At 39.4% G+C, this 17,848-nt stretch overlaps 1 protein-coding gene across 1 annotated transcript in view; it reads left to right on the top strand.

The window, feature by feature from the left end:
- The window catches only part of EXOC6B (exocyst complex component 6B), a 565,697-nt gene that overhangs the window by 341,173 nt on the left and 206,676 nt on the right, over positions 1-17,848 (top strand). Inside the window, exon 18 of the mRNA XM_004609116.2 lies at positions 5,531-5,710. Within this exon, the coding sequence (XP_004609173.1) occupies positions 5,531-5,710 (180 nt within the window). The remainder of the gene's footprint in view (positions 1-5,530; positions 5,711-17,848) is intronic.

Raw genomic sequence — 17,848 nt, 5'->3', positions numbered from 1 at the left:
AAGGTGGAGAAAACAGAAGATTCCTTGTACACTATTGTTGAGAATAGATGACTTAAAAGCCCATGACTAGGTCAGTGAGTAAGGAATATATACGTATTTAAATATAAAATGCATTTATATATACAAACATGCACATGCACACAGTGGGATATTATCCAGACAAGAGAAGAAATCCTATCATTTGCAGCTTTTTAAAATAATCTATAGGGTGTTTGGCTATGTGAAATTAGGGAACAGAAAATAACAAATACTGCAAAGCAGTATTTGTGAAGTAAAATTTTAAAAGAATAGGAAAAGAGTTGCCAGGGACTGGGAAATAAGGAAAAGTAATAGAAAAAATGCTATGATAAAATTTTATGATAAAAATTCTCAGCAAACATGAATAAAGAGAATCTTTTTCAACTTGATACAGAGCACCTACAAGAAATTTTACAGTTGACATCATACTTGGTAGTGAGAAATTAGAAATCTCCCTGCTAATAAGGAATAAGACAAGAGTATCTTCTTATACTACTATTGTGAACCAACCAGGAAAACAAACAAACAAACAAAATAAAGGTTTGTATATTGGGAAAGTAGAAACAAACCTCACTTTACTTGAAAAATGACGTGATTTTCTAACAGATACTGTCAGAGTTAACAGTAAAACTACAGGAAATATTGAGTATAGCAGCGTTCAAAATAATATATAAAATAATTTGCTTCTCTATATACCTGTGATTGGAATTTGAAATTAAAAACACAGCACTTGAGGCTAAGGGATTAAGGCATTTACCTTGCGTATGTCTACCCCAGTTCAGTTCCCAGGACCACATAATGGCCAGAGGTCATTTCTGAGCACAGAGCCAGAAATAACCCCAGAACACTCCTGGGAATTGCCCACAAACCATAAAACAAACAAAAAAATCACAACACTTTTTTACATTAATAAATTCATACATGTAAGGAAATTTGTGAAACTGATTAAAAGAAGTCGTAGAAGACAAGTGAAATTAGTGCAAATAGGGTCTATATTCATGGATAGGAAGACCAAATAAAATTGGAGGTGTACACCTGGCAGTGTTCAGAGAGTACTCCTAGCTCTGTACTCAATGATCATTCCTAGTGTGGCTCTAGGGACCATATACAGTATCTGGGATTGAACTTGGGTCAGTCGCATGCAAGGCAAACACTTTGCCTCTCTTCCAAAGACTCACTATTGGTCCTTTCCAAGTTGACCAATAGATTCATATACTCCAAATACAAATCTCAGCAAAATTTTCAGTGGACATTAATAAGCTGATTCTAAAGTTCTTATGAAAAGGGATATTATCCTGTGTAGTCAATGCAATAGTGAACAAAAACACCATCAGAAGAGTGACCCTAACTCATTTCCAGACTACTGAAATGGGTACAGTATTGACAAATGAATAGATATGTAGATCAAGAGAACAAAACTGGGAACCCAGAAATAGAGCCACACAAATAAGGTCATGTGTTATATTGACATTTCAGTCAACAAAGGATCAAATGTAGTAGGTTATACCATTTAGGTTTGCATAATTAGACTATGTGTTGACATAACAACAAAATCAAGAAAGGATGAATTCTCAAAACATCTCCATCATTAAATTATTTGTACTGTCAAATAATTAGTGACAAGAAGCAAAATCAATGGAGACCTGAATCTTTTGAATAAATGGTGGTGGAATAACTTGATATCAATATACAGAAAAAGAAAAAATGAATTTAAACACAGATGTTACATTTTCACAAAAATTAACAACATGGATCATACATTAGACAGACGTTACCAAAACTTATTGGCCTACCACCCCTTTCTCAGAAAAAATTAGTGCTGACCTTGAAATCTACCTTTTCTAAGTAAACAGTAAACATTTGCACCCATCTTGGTCTTTCAAGTGCCCCCACATCCCAGGGGACAATATTACGCCTGTAAATAAAATAAAACACTGGACTGGGATGTAAAATGTATAACTAAAACTCTAAACATAAAATAAGATCGTTTAAGTGATATTAGCTTTGGTAAGGACGTTTTAGTTATAACATGAACCATCATGAACCATCAGAGAAAAATGTGATATTTTGGACTTCATTAAAATGCAAAACTGCTCTGAGAAGTCATTGTTAAGAGAATGAAGGCAAGCAGGACACTCAGAGGAAATACTTCTGAAGAGCATACCTGAAAAAAGGATATATCTAAAATATATAAAGAACTAATAAAACTCAGTAATAGGAAAGGAAACAACCAGATTTAAAAAATGGACAGAAAATTTGGTCAGATAGCTCACCAAAGATTGGTCAGGGAATTGCAAATTAAGACAATAATGAGATACCACTCCATAATTATTGCAGTGGCCCAAATCCAAAACTCTGACAACAAATGCTGTGGGGAAAACTCAATTCATTCATTTGCGTGTCAATGCAAAATTGTACTGTCATTTTGGAAGATAGTTTATCACATTCTTACAACAATACATGTAGATAATCTTACCATGCAATCTAGCAGTCTTGTTTTTTGATATTACCCAAGTGAGTTGAATACTTGTCCACACAAAAGCTTGCACATGAATGTTTAGAGCCGTTTTATTCATAAATTGCCAAAACTTGTAAACTACCATGACGTCCTTTGATGCCTAAGTGATTTAAGATGTCCTTTGATAGTTAAGTGACTTTTTGAAAAAAAAAAGCCTATAATAACCAGGGCAATAGACTGTTACACTGTGTTGAGAATGAATGGACTCCTGGGCCTTAGAAAGACATGGGAGAACCTTAAGTGTGCAGTGCTTAATAAGAGTTTAATCTGAAAATGCGATATGGTTTCTAACTATCTGACATTCTGGAAAAGACAAAATAATGGAAAAAGTAAAAAGATGATTGGTTGCCAGAATCTGGGGGATGAGCAAAGGAGAGATGAATAGAGAGAGCAGAATAGATTTTTAAGTAAGTAAAAATACTGTATATGATTCTGTAACTGTAAATACATGGTATGTATTTGCCAGTGCCCGTAATACCATATACCACAAAAGTAAACCTTCATGCTAATTATGGGTATTATCAGATAAAATGTCAATATTGATTAGTTGTAGTAAACATTCCATATTATTGCAAGACATTTAAATAGGGGAAACAATGGAGAAAGTAGAAGGGAAACAGTTTCAGCAAATTTTCTGTACTTTCTGCTCATTTTTCACCAAGCCTACATTAAAAAATGTCTACTAATTGAAAGGAAATTCCATTCAATGGGAATTTAAGGACAATATTGTGTTATCTCACAAGTATGTAAAGATGTAAGCAAAGATGTAAGCACAGGAGTTTTCATGAAACATTGTTTATATAAATGAACATAGTCAATGCCTATATTATAATATATAATCATTTCACAAAATTATGTAGCCTTTAAAGTAAAAATGGAATGGGGGTATAAGTTGGAAATTTAGGAATTAGAATGCATAGACATATGACTATAAAGGAAAGGATGGAATCAAGTATGTTGTTTATATCTCTGCTATGGAATAAACTGGGGCCGATGGGTAGATCTGTTTCTGGACCTGCTAAGTTCCAAGTTTCCGTGGGTCTTATTGCCCTGGGGATAATCTTTCATATGACTAGGTTTGGACAGAGAAAGATTTTGTGAAAGATCTTCTGCATTTTTCGTAAGACTAGGGATCTTATGGATCATTCATAGGACTAGGTTTAGATGGAGAAAGTAGAATTCTAGGTATTGATTAAGTCAACGAGAGAAACTGAGAAAATGACGGGCCAGAAAAGGTAAAGATAGAGAAAGCCACGTAACCTAAGCCAAGGGAAAACAGAATTCTAGAAGCGGAAAACATAGCACAAGCTTTAAGATGCTTGTCTTGCCTGCAGCTAGCACCAGGTCAATCTCTGGAACTGCGCATGCCTGCCCACCCTCTCCCAGCAAGCTTCCCTAGAAGTAAACTCTGAGCACCGGTAGGTGTTTCCCAAACCTGTGCCCCCACTCTTCCCAGGCCCCCCCACCAAGTGTTCTAGTTGAGATTTTATTTATTTATTTATTTATTTATTTATTTATTTATTTATTTATTTAGGACTGGAGCGATAGCACAGTGGGTAGGGTATTTGACTTGCACACGGATGCCCTGGGTTCGATTCCTCCGCCCCTCTGGGAGAGCCCGGCAAACTACCGAGAGTATCTCGCCCGAATGGCAGAGCCTGGCAAGCTCCCCGTGTCGTATTCGATATGCCAAAAACAGTAACAAGTCTCATAATGGAGATGTTACTGGTGCTCGCTTGAGCAAATGGATGAGCAACGGGATGACAGTGATACAGTGATACAGTGATTTATTTATTTATTTATTGTTTGTGGGATGGGCACACCCATCTGTGCTCGGGGCTCACTTCTGAGAAGTAAGGGCTCAGGGATCATTCTTGCCAGTACTGGGGGGTGCATATAGGGTGCTGCCCTTCAAACCTGGGTCAGCTGCATACACGAAAACTCCCTTACCCACTATACTATCTCCAACGCCCTATCTAGTTGAGAATGTTTAACAGAGATCAAGTTTTGAGACCAGTAATGAAAATTGAGTATTGATTATGATATCAGGGAAGTCTTGGAGTTTACCTGGACAAAACAGTGTTGATGGATTGTGAACAAAAGAACCCAGATTCCCCTGGTGCAATCAAGATCAACCCAGTTGTCTTAAACATATTTTTACTCTCTGAAAACTTCCTAAGAGTCTTCCATATGCTTTTGCATGTATTGTATGTCTTAAATTGTTTCCCAAACTTAATTTGATTTTGGAACCCTTGCTGATTGTTGTTTCAGTATTTAGGTTTTGTTTTGAGGCCACACCAGATGATGCCCAGGGCTTACTCCTGGCGCTGCACTTAGGGATCACTCCTGGCTGAATTCGGGGTAAAATGGGATGCTAGGAAATGAACCCAGGTTAACTGTGTGCAAGGCAGGCATCTCACTCACTCTACTATCACTCCGGCTCCTGTTTTACTATTTTTTAAAACTGTTGTTACTTAAAATACATTTTTTGAAACTCAGAATATATCGATTTTTGAAGAAGCTCAAAACAAACCCCTCCAAAAAAATTCGAGGTAGTGTAGTCATTTGTGAGAAAACACAGAATTAAATTGCGTGCTTAGGATACTTACAATAAGCAAAGTGGAGGGAGCAGAGGATTTAGAGAGAGTGATGTTAAGTGAAGGGAGATTGTTGGAAGTTCTAGAAGACCTGAAAGACTGTCAGGTCCTGCGAGTGGGTTTAGTTCTGGACAAAGAAAAGAAATTAGCATCCTGAGAGCTGAGAGCAGTAAAGGTAGTTTATTTAGTGAAGCAAAATAATAAGTTGTCTCTGACATGAAATACAAAAGATCCCACTCTGCTTCTGAAAATGGAAAAATGAGTGAATGTAACTAATGGAGCATTACTTAATAGTCTCACTTCTGCTACTTCATGGATATATGTGGAGCTGTATCGAAGCATAAGTTGTTCCTTGTATTGGAAGTTGGAATGATTTTTCAAATTTTCTGTTTCACAGGATGCCAGACATGCAGCTGAGGAGGAAATTTATACCAACTTAAACCAGAAGATTGATCAGTTTTTACAGCTGGCTGATTATGACTGGATGACAGGAGACTTGGACAACAAAGCTAGTGATTACCTAGTAGACCTCATTGCCTTCCTTAGAAGCACCTTCGCTGTATTCACACACCTGCCTGTAAGTGGTGGTTGCTTTAGTTTTGTACATCATATTGAAAAGGGGGGGTCCCTAAAATCTAATTTGGGGATCAAGGAGATAGTATAGATGTTAGGATGTTGCCTTGTCTGTACCCAACCCTGGCTCAATCCCTGGTGCCACATGGCCCTGAGACCTCCCAAGTCCTGGCTCTGGTGGCACCGCTGCAGTGCCTGCCCATCCCTGCGTACTTGGGCTTTAGCATGGAAGTACTGCATTGACTGAGTTTCCATGTGGGTGGCCTGCAGGTCCCCTGAATTCTGCTTGGGAAGTCCTCAATCCCCCAAAATATCTAGTTTGGAGACTGGAGACGTAACTCAGGTTGTAGAGTTACCTGTCTGAGTTTGATCCCCAGGCATACATGTCCCTCTCTGAGAGATGCTGAGAGTGACCTGGTTCTCCCCAAGTCCTTCCATACACCCCTCAGTTTAACCTCTGCAACAGTAGTGGCAATATATCATGTGGTAAAAGATGTTTACTTCCACTTTAACCAGAAAACTCTGGGGTAGAAAAGCTCACACTATGGTTATTATCCAGTAAAATGATTCCCAGGCCTCTTCATTATTTTTTGTTGATGTTTCCATTGTATTTATTCTGAAAATTGTCCTTAACATCCTCTCTACTGGTATTATTCTTAACTTCCAGTGATTTATGTAGGCACATAGTATTTTATACATTATGTAGAAACAGGAATTTCTTAGGAGTTAGAATTTCAAGTGTGTATCTTTTGGTGCTAAAGATTCCATTTACTTCTTTCTAATAACCTCAAATTCTCTGATGAAATTCTCCATATTTTCTCTATTTTCTTGAGCCTATTCATGTTTCTTTAGATATTACTGCAAATCTTAGCAACTAACTATTTAAGGTGCGTAGAAAGAAATACCTAATTTTGTCATGAAAATTCATGACTTTTGTACATGGCTAGAACTCATCAGTGCTATTTTGCATTATGCCTGGTTAATTAAGATTATTTTTAAATACTAACATCTAAATAATCACAGTGCATATAAAAAGTCAGGGCAGGAGTGAACTTTGACTTGAACCTTATTTCCTGATGATGTGAAGACATGAAGATATAAAATAAGATCTCTGGTGTTAACTCTAGTGAAGTTGACCACCCTCTGCTTTCCATACTTTTTGAAAAATAAATGGGTGCTGCAGAGAGACTACAGTGGATAAGGAACTTGCCCTGTGTGCAGCTGACCCAGGTTTGATTCCTGGTACCACATAAAGTCCTTGAGCACCACTAGGAGTGATCTGTAAGCACAGAGCCAGGAGGAGTAAGCCCTGAAAATTGCCAGGTGTGACCCAAAAAACCAACAAGAAAACCCCAACCAAGCAATTAAAAAAAGTTAACCAAATGGTGGGGAAAATGTAAAATAAAATAATAAAGTCATTGTTTCTCACTGGTCTTATAGCTCAGCAGCACAGCACTTGACTTTCATGTGTGTGGCCTTGGGTTTGATTCCTGGCACTGTGGCAAATAGAAAGAAAACAAAAAGAAAAGAAAAGTCACTCACCAGGGAGGCAGCTCAATGGCCTGAAGCACACACAAGTTTTACATATAGGACCCCCAGGTTCAGTCTTCAGAACTACATAGTCTTTGGAGCACTGCCTGGAGCTACCCCCACATGCTGTCCTGGTGCTGATGGTAGCATCTAAACACCACCAACTCCCCCCATCTTCCCCTAAGTTGTTTACTCTGCCATTGTGTGCTTCATATATGTATTGTTGGATTTGTTCCTACTATTTTTTTCCCTTTTGTTTTCCATCATAGTCCTATCTCTTCCTACACTACTATGTGGTTGACACTGTGTTTAAAATGTGTGGAGTTCTGTTGATGTCATCTTTTACCAATATCTGTCCACTCTTTCCCTTCCTAAGTAGGTAGAATGGACCATTGGGTTTTGGTTCACACTTCATCACTGAATCCAGTCATGGACTAATCTGGGTCAAGCTTGGTTGCTATTGTAATGTACCTTTCCTTTGCCACTGTTGCTAGGATGTGGCTCTTTTGAGCTTTTAATGAGAGTCTGGCTTGTCACTTCCTCTTCAACATCTAGACGACTCTGGTAATTTTCATATTTCAGAGAAATCTTATCTCTTTGGCTTCTGCCTTTTTCAACTTTATAATTTTGCAAATATTCTGTGATGGCCATTATATAGTCAGCTGTTGCCTCCAGGCAAAAGAAGTGGTTGAAAATTGTCACTGTTGGTTCCCTACTCTCTCAAGAGCTTTAATTCCCATCTGATATTCTATTGAATCTTACTATAGAGTCTTTTTTCTAAAACACTGTACTTGGCCTTTCAAAGGTTTTGGCTTCGACAACTATTTGCCTCAGCAGGATAGCTTCAGAATTTAGAAAATGAGGAGAAAATTGGCCCTCAAATTTTTCAGTTTTGGCATCTCAGCCTCATGGAAGCAACAACATTTTAGTGATATTTTTTTTCACCCCAGTAGCTATTTTCCTCCTGGATCTAACCCCAATTCTCAGTCTGTTCCTATGACTAAATTTGGCAAATGCAGGGACAGTTACTGCTGCTTTGCTCACCTTTAAAAGGACTACTCTACAGTTTTACTCCTGTTGGTGTTCATTGCTTCACAGCTTGCTGGTGTCTCTAAATACTACTTTTACGAATTTTAGTAGACACATTGGCCTCCAGAAAACTGAGTCATTTCATCTAGCTTCATCGTGATACTGGAATAACACAAATATAGCACAAATGAAAAAACTGAAAATTATTTTCACAATTACGGGTAAAATGTAAAATGAATACAAATTTTAGCATACCACTTTTTTAAAATGAACAACTTAACACTAGTATATGGGATTTGTTTTAGAAATGCAAGGATGGTTTGATATTATAAAACATATTGTTGGGGCCAAAACAATAGTACAGTGAGGAGGGCCTTGCATATGGCTAACTTGGGTTCGATCCCGTATGGTTCCCTGGGCACCAGCAGGAGCCATTTCTGAGTGTACATCTAGGAGTAACCCCTGAGCATTGCCTGATGTGGCCTAGAAAGAAACCGAGAAACACAACTTCTAACATTATAATTTATCTCATTATGAGGTATGGAAGATAAAATATAAATTATCTTTACATATCCTAAAAAAGGCACTATCTAGTGCAGGATTTCTCAACCAGGGTTCATTTAGCCTCCTCTCGCCCCCCCCCCCAGCATATTCTAAAGGGGCTTCAGATGGAGATACTTTAAATGGGGGGTCATATGAAAATAGGTAGCTAACCAGTAGAATGGGACAGTGGGAGGGCATTGGAAGAAACAAGGTTATATGGTGGCCACAACTGGGAAAACGTTGAGAAACACTGGTTTGCCATCTAACCTGCATTCCCGGTTTTTAAACCCTTCTAAAATGCAAGCAGTTTACTATTTCAGTAACATAATACAAAGCATCTGGGAATGGCCAGCACTTCAGTAGTGCTTCCCCGTTTGCCTGTATACCGTAAAGATATTCTTCAGAACTTACACATTAAGAAATGCAGTTGTATTCACCAACCTTTCATAAGAGTCGTATGATTTCTAAAAATTGCCCCTCCTTCTGGATTTGCCACAGACAGCAAAATAAATTCGTGCTTGTTTTTGTTCATGTTCCCCCTGTATGTTACGTAACTTTTCCCCTGAATTCAATATTAATAAAATGTGTGAGCGAAGCAGAACTGTTTCAAAGATCTGCCTTGTGCATGCTTAACAGAAGGTGATGGAAGAAGGATCTCTTTCTAGAAAAGAATGGAAATCACCTTCTAATTAATGAGTATTTCTTTTGATGGCGAATTTCATGGCAAAACTAACTCTTTGTCCAAGGGGGATCGAGTGACAGGAAATAATTGTAAAGAAGAAGGCAGCGTCTGTCTTTCTTGCTTACATTTTCAATTTCTAGTACCTTTTAGTTCTCAGAGATTTTTTATCTCCACAACACAGCCAAAAGGATACATTCGTCTCAGTGTTGAGAGTGTGTCTGTGTGTCGGGGGTGGAATGGGGGATAGAGGCAGAGAGATACCAGTGTCAGATTTTTAGAGGGAGGGTGGTGGCTGCTGTGTGGGAGAATAATTCAGACGGTGAATGATGTAGGATAAATCACTGAAATTTTTTGCCCCTGGAAATTTTGATGACCAATATGATATGCCTATTTCCATGATATATTCAGATATGATTAAAATACTAAGGTTCTTCTTGGAATTCTGAAATGTTGCTGTGTCCTTTGAGTGAACAACAGATGAGATAAACACATATGCATTTTTTTCAGACTCCAGTTGTATAATTTACAATCCTATGTACAGTTCCCATGCATTTGATTGCAAGCTGTACAATTGCAGCCTGAAAAAAAAAAATCTCATGCTCCCGGTAAGAGCATACTTTTGAGAATTTATCCTTGTTATTCTGATAATTATCTTTCAGAAATGCTTGAGAGAAAAGGAAATGCTGTCTCAAGTAACAGACTGAGAGGAGGGAATCCTGAATTTGTTTCCTCTGTCTGCTGTTAATGTTAATTTATATGACCTGGGCAAGATCTCTTTTAATCCACATGTGTTTACCTGAGTTTCTTTGTCTAAAAATACAATGAAACCTGTGCCTGGCCTTCCTTCCAGGGAAGTCTGTTAATGAACCATCCTTTTGGGAAAGTTACTTTCTACATACAAGTTCCTGAAATTTTTCCTGTTTAAACCCTTTATAACTGACATTTCCCTAAGCACCCCATTTCATTCTGTTAACTGCCATCACACCACCGACCAAATGATCGTGCTAGTTAGAATAGGCAGTGCCTTCCCATGAAGTATAAAATATCTGTGGCCATAAGACTAGCCAAAAAGTTGAACCCTCCACCCCTCTCCCCCATTGCCTTTCTATCTTTTATCTCTCAGTTTTCCATTTCCCCAAGATATTTCTCCCAAACTGAATTCATGCTCTTTGCTAAGCACACCCAACTGTTTTCTACTCTTAGGGGTTTCTTCTAGCCTTATTATTTGCATACTGCCTCCAGTGTATCCTGCTAACAAGATGTACTGAAGTCTAACCCTGAAGTCTAACTTCAGGGCCCATTTCGGATCCTTTCCATGAAGCCTTTTCCTGTCCTGCTTACGCATTTATAATACACATTTATCACATTTATAATACATTCTTTCTTTACAACAATTACCCTGATTCTGCCTTGGATGGGGATATGTCATTTTTTTGTATACTCCCTTAGGGAAAATCAAGGGTGGTCATTTAAAAAGCACCTATGGGTTGCCAGATGTTTTATGCTATCTATCCTCCCATTAGTGAAGACTCAAAATTCTTGCATCAGGTAAGTATTCTTACATGCTTCAGTAATAAGAACATGAATTCAGAGAAGTTATGTGTTAGTGTGAGAGCGGATTTTCCTGTGCTGGTGGGTTCTTGAGAATTATATGAACGATTTACATACAGCACTGTTGATTAAAGATTAGAGTTTACTATGTAGACAGAGTAGATGGGTTCAGGTTCCTCCAGATGCTCAGGCCTCTCTTTTATCCATGAACAATGTCACAAGTCTTGTCCGTGATGTTGCCTGATTTGTGAAAGACTTCCTTGTCCTGTCCCACACAGCCTCCTCGCCTCCCATGAATGATGGCCAGGTCCTGTCCCTGCACCGCTCTTTCCATTCCACACACACTTTCCTCAGTCTCCAGCCATGGCCACCTGTGCCCTGTGAGGTCCCTGTGCTCTCTACTCACTGCCGGGCCTCCCACCTCTACCCCAGCAGTTCTAGTCCCGCCTTTCCTAGTCTTCAGCCCCGGCCACGTGCACAGCACCTTGTCACTACCTGGGCGTCCCAGGCCCTTCCCAAACTTTCCTGGGCAACCAAGCCCTGTCTGAACCTGAGCTTTCCTGGGTGTCTGAGCCCTGCCTGGGCCTATGTGGCCTGCCTGTACTGGGCCATGTTTATATTGTGCATAGCCCCTGCTCAGAATGCAAGGGAGAGGGAGAGGGAGAAGAGAAGGAAGGGGAGGGATAGGCAAGGAGAAGGGGATGAGGTAAGGGCGAAGGGGAGGACGGAGAAGGAGATGGGATTTTCTTTCATTTGCTGCCAATTCCCAGCTCCAACCATCCCATTATCTATTCTGATTGGCTAACAGTTGGGCAGAGATTTAAAGTGACCTTGCGTTCCACACCTCTGCTCCTGCTATATTATCCCCCCCTCGAAGAGTGGTTACCCTAAATTCTTTTAGGGGTGGGGGAAGGTCTGTCTTCTGAAACTACTTCCTGCTGGCATGTGGGCGCTGGTCTTCCTTGAGGGCACCGTAGGGCACCACCCCTGTTCCCTAATTGGTGTGGTGTTGGAGGAGCCAACTTCTCTGATGGCTGGTTGAGTGATCATTGGGGTTCCAGAACTCTGGAGGGACAGACGTGGTTAGACTAGTGACAACTAAAAAACATTTCATTAAGACCATGGAGCATTGGAGAAAGTTTCTTTATATCCCCATATAAAGAAATGGAAAGTATAAAGAAATCCTTTATGCCCAGAGAAAGGTATAGAAGAACTATTTATAGGTGAAGAACACACTTAACTAACTGTCCTTGAAGAGCCAGTTCAGATCTTCTAGACCTTGTGCTTCTCCCCCCCCTAAATGACAAGAATCATGTAATCCCTTTATGGCTTTCCACTGGAGAGCTTGGGGCAAGTGTAGTAGGTCACCCTTCCAAAACCATCCTTTCTTCTCTTCATAGCCTCAGGATAATGCCCATGATCCTTCTCCTCCTTATAGGAGGGGCAGGTATCACCAAAATCCGGATTAGGGACCAGAGCCATGACTTTATCAGCTAGTTGCATACTTTCAGTTGCCCTCTAGGCTTCCAGATCTGCTCTCTTGTTTCCTAATGTCACTTCACTATTGTCCCGATGGTGACTTCTACAAAACATAACTGCCACCCTATAGACAGGTGCATGGCTTCGAGTAATTTGAGTGTCTGCGATTTGTACTTAATGGGAATGTTCTTGGCAGTCAAAAGTCCTCTTTCCTTTTTAATAGCGGCATGGCCAAACATTACCAAGGAAGCATACTCCGAGTCTGTGTATACATTGACTAATTTGCCCTCAGTCAACTCTAAGGCTCTGGTCAAAGCTTTGAGTTCAGCTAGCTGCACTGAATGTCCTGCAGGCAAGGCACCACATTATGGAAGTTACCATGGTATATCCAAACTTATATGTACTTTGTTCCACAAAGAGTCTCCTATTCTGGTGAATGTAGCAACAGCTTTTCTTTGAAATTACACAAACTCAGAGATCTCTGGAACATTTCCAAGAGATATGGCCGAGAGATCAATTTTCCTTGCATGCCACTTTAAGGCTCTTCTATGCACACTGTAAAGGATACAAGCAAATTGGTGGCTAAGTCAGGATTTCTTTTTTATTTTTAGTCGAGGGTTGGGGAGGGGGGTCTCCCATCGTGGTACTCAGGTTCTTTTTTCATCAGTTCTGAGGTGGTTAAATGCTAGGTATTTTTTTAGGAGAAAGCAATTTAATTTTCCTTATAAGATCAAATATTTAAGGCGACTCTAGCTGTGTAGGAACAGTGACTATGGCAAAATGCAGGAGAAAGTCCCTCATCCTTCTGGATTCTTTTTGTGGTGCTTATCTAATATAAATAGTAACAGACATGATGGCAAAGGAATTTTTGGTTTTATAACATTACATGGTGAAGCTATATTGACTGTCAGGTAGGTCTCCTGTTCTTGATCAGGGTGATTGAAAGGGGCTTAAATCCTGAACCAAGAAGCAAATCACGGAGCCCAAGACATAGGAAAGAATGGCCTCTACAAAGCTAGAAAGGAGTAACTTTTTATCTCTGAAAGAAAATACTATTTCTCAGCTAAAGAAGATCTATTTACTGGAAACTTTCACCTGAATGATATCCCCCCATTGCTCATCCATTTGCTCAAGCGAGCACCAGTAACATCTCCACTGTGAGACTTGCTACTGTTTTTGGCATATCGAATGCATCACGGGTACCTTCTAGGCTCTGCCGTGTGAGCAAGATACTCTCTGTAGCTTGCCGGGCTCTTCGAGAGGGGCGGAGGAATCGAACCCGGGCCATCTGCATGCAAGACAAACACCCTGCCTGCTGTGCTATAGCTCCAGCCCATATATACAATATACACTTTCAGCTAATATACAAAATTCCCCCAAACTTTCTTTTTTGAGATCATTTGAGGGAGCAGTGTTCCGTTCTTCAATGTGGGGTAGAAGGAAGGGATTAGGAAAAAGCTAGTTATTTCTCTGAAGCCTCAGGGAAGTCATTGTTCTCTGTTCAAAATAATCTGCATGTCAGAGGAGGTTATCTTGAGACCAACTCTGAGAATCCTGGGGTGGGCTGATTTGAGCATCTTAAATTACACAAGCTATAGTATTATTGTTCTGTTGAAATATTATGCATTTATTAAAACTAATTTTATAGAGGTCAATCGAATGGCAAAGGATAGAATTAGACTTCTAATGAACTTAAAATAGTATATACATATGTTAGTTTTAATGATGCACACCTGAAACTTATATAATGTAGTGTTACTTAAATAAAAAAATTAAAATTTACGAACATTAAATAATCTTGCAAAGCATTTACAACATCATGTTAAATTGAAATAAGCAGAATAAAAATTTTATAAACAATGATTACAAGTGTATAAAAACACTAAGAAATAGTTGATACTGGGGGGAAAAGTTCACCAGTAAATACATTAAATGTAAGTAGTTGTGTTGGTGGTGTAGCTTCCTATTGTTTTCAAAATTGTCAGTTTTGTAAATTGTTTGGGCATTAAAAAATATTTAAGTATTTCCTCTAATAACGTTTTTAAACTATGGCAGCTCTTCCGGTTCATATTTGTCTCAACTCTTGAATTATAGAGGAGGGGGATCCGGATTTTTCGTTTTTTTCTGTAAAGTAACTTTTCTTGGTAATTTAAAATATAGTAGGTTAATTAGTGCATGAGCTTATACAAAATCATAAATGGTGAAACTGGTTTCTATTCTGGTGTCTCATGCCAAACCTCAGGTTTTAATATTGTAAACTAACTTTTAATGGAAAATGTTTAGAATGTGCAGAGATGGTATAGAATTGAGGTGTCCAAGCAAAGTTATACATAAAGGGAACTCAAATATGATAGTGAATCATAACTAAGAATTGAGGGAATGTCATCACTGTAAAGAAGAGGATAGGAAAGGAAGAACCAAAAAAGAATAGAATGTCTGTCCCTTTCTTTCTGGCTCATTTCACTTAGCATGATACTTTCCATGTTGATCCACTTATATGCAAAGTTCATGACTTCATCTTTCCTAACAGCTGCATAGTATTCCATTGTATAGATGAGAGGGACAGACATAGAAAGATTGCCCTCATCTGTGGAATAAAAAAATAACAGAGTAGGAGACTAATACCCAAGAATAGTAGTATATATTACCAGGAGGTTGGCTCCATAGCTTGGAAGCTGGGTTCACACACTGGGGGAAAGTCATCCCAGATAGAGAAAGGAACACCAAGTAAAATGTGATTGGAAATCCCGCATGGGGAGGGAGATGCGTGCTGAAAGTAGACTAGAGACTGAACATGATGGCCACTCAATGCCCCTATTGCAAACCACAACACCCAAAAGGAGAGAGAGAGAGAGAACAGATTGGAATGCCCTACCACAGAGGCGGGGTGGGGTGGGGGGATTGGATTGGGGGTGGGAGGGATACTGGGTTCATTGGTGGTGGAGAATGGACACTGGTGGAGGGATGGGCTCTCGAACATTGCATGAGGGAAAAACAAGCACGAAAATGTATAAATCTGTAGCTCTACCCTCACTGTGACTCACTAATTAAAAAATAAATAAAATTAAAAAGAATAGAGACAGAGTTTCTTTCACTTTATGCCCTTTTATTTCAGATATGTATTCTTAGAACATTAGTTTATATATCATCCCTGTTCAGAAAATTTTACTCACTACAATTTCTTCTAGTTTACCTTCTACTCACATTAAATATACTAAACCTGATTTACTCATATAAGCCTTTGACTTTAGTGAAATTTATTGATTCATTGTTCCCAAACATGCATGCTAATCCTAAACTTTTACCCATGGGTTTTCTTTCTTCTTGCAAGGCCTTCTAATACACTTCAGGTCTTTCCTTCCCTTAAAAATGCAGTTCAGTGCCTGTTTTCTTCAAGAAATCTTTCAGTGCTGTACTTTTTATCTTCATAAGTCTACAAGTATTGACTTTAGATTTTATGCGTGCATGCGCGCGCGCGCGCGTGTGTGTGTGTGTGTGTGTGTGTGTGTATATGTGTGTGTGTGTGTTGAGACCATGCTCAGCGGTGTTTAGGGCTTACCCCTGTCTACACTCAGGCCTCAGTCCTGAAGTACTTAGGGGCCATATTAGGGTGCTGGGAGGTTTTTTTCTCCTTCTTTGACCCTGGGTTTGCCATGAACAAGGCAAGTGCCTAACTGCTATACTATCTTTCTAGCCCCTCACTTTCTTATAAACCCTATAGATTCTACCAGCTCCATTTGAAACTTAAGCTATGTTGTATTTTGCTTTTATTACCAACCCAGGGTGTGAGTTCTTTTGAATTAAAACACCTTAGACTTTTGTAATATGTCCAGCACTGGGTAGGTATCTGATAAATGCTGCTCTGAAATAGTGTAGATCTAACAGGGACGGCGTGCACGGATCATTGATCTTCAAATCAGATGGCTGATCTCTTTTGTTCTGATTATGGCCCTTTCTGTACATTTGCTTTGCTTTATAATCCCATTTCATTGAGAATGAGGTTGGGAAAGCACTAAAAGGTATTTGTTTAAGCTCCCATGGAAGAAAAATCTTACTGCTGGGGATTATTGAAATTATGTCATTCCAAACTACATTTTTCCTTCATTGACAAGGTGGCAAATTTGAACCTGCTGACGGGTGCCAAGATCCTCTGGTACATCTAGTGCACATGCTGTGGGGTGAGAAGTTCATAGTTAATTGAACAGGAATTTGCTATATGCCACTGTTTTGAAGTACTTTTGTGGTGGTTTATAGCCAGAGTTTTAATATGTTTTAGTAAGTGCTTGAACTTATCCAAACAAATAACACACATTATTGGAAATCAGACACAGTGCATACTTACCCCTCGGGCCTTCTCCTACTTTGAATCAGCAACTGCAAACTTGTTCCTCTTCAGCTTTTTAGACTTCTATAAAGAGGAAATCCAAACTCTTATGAAAAATAACCAACTGTCTTTTTTCTCAAGAGAGTTACATATGCACACACCAATAGAAAATTTGTTTCTACCCTGAATTTTAAGGATGTTACTATAGCCTATGTTTATTTCATGTAGGTAGTTTGACTGCCTTTATAGTATTCATGCATAGGAATGCTTTACTGTCTTTAACTGTTCCAGGGCCTACCCTTTTTTTTTTTTAACATTTACTGCTAAACTAACAAAGTGTGCTTGTGTGTGTGTGTAGTTTTTGTTAGTGTATTGCTGGTTTTGTATTTAAGTTTCCTTTAATAGTTGTGTATTGTGCTAGAAAAATTTCTTTTAGGAGGTGACAGGGACCTAGAGTTGGGAGCTGTACTTGAATAAAATATAAATTTGAGCTCTGCCGTTCTACAAGTCTAAGATGATCCTTCCCTCCCTCCCTCCCTCCTTCCCTCCCTCCCTCCCTCCCACCCTCCCTCCCTCCCTCCCTCCCTCCCACCCTCCCTCCCTCCCTCCCTCCCACCCTTCCTTCCTTCCTTCCTTCCTTCCTTCCTTCCTTCCTTCCTTCCTTCCTTCCTTCCTTCCTTCCTTCCTTCCTTCCTTCCTTCCTTCCTTCCTTCCTTCCTTCCTGTGAATTACAATACTATTAATGGCAGGGTTTCATGCATACAATATTCCAGTACCACACCCACACCCTCCAACCGAGTGCCTGCTTCCCTCCCCATTGTTTCAGGGTCTTTTCCTATCCATCCTCAACTCCCCAGTCTCCATAACCTCAGTTCTGTAGACCAACTTTTAGGTTCTGTTATCTTTGACAGTTATTCCCATACTATATTTCTTTATATCCCATGTATGAGACAACTGTGTATTTCTCTCTGTGTATCTCAATCTGAGTGAAGATTGACTTCACT

This window comes from Sorex araneus, chromosome X, assembly GCF_027595985.1.
Source record: "Sorex araneus isolate mSorAra2 chromosome X, mSorAra2.pri, whole genome shotgun sequence".
NCBI lineage: Eukaryota > Metazoa > Chordata > Mammalia > Eulipotyphla > Soricidae > Sorex > Sorex araneus.
The sequence above is the reverse complement of the archived record's forward strand: the minus strand, read 5'-3'. Positions and strand labels throughout refer to the sequence as shown.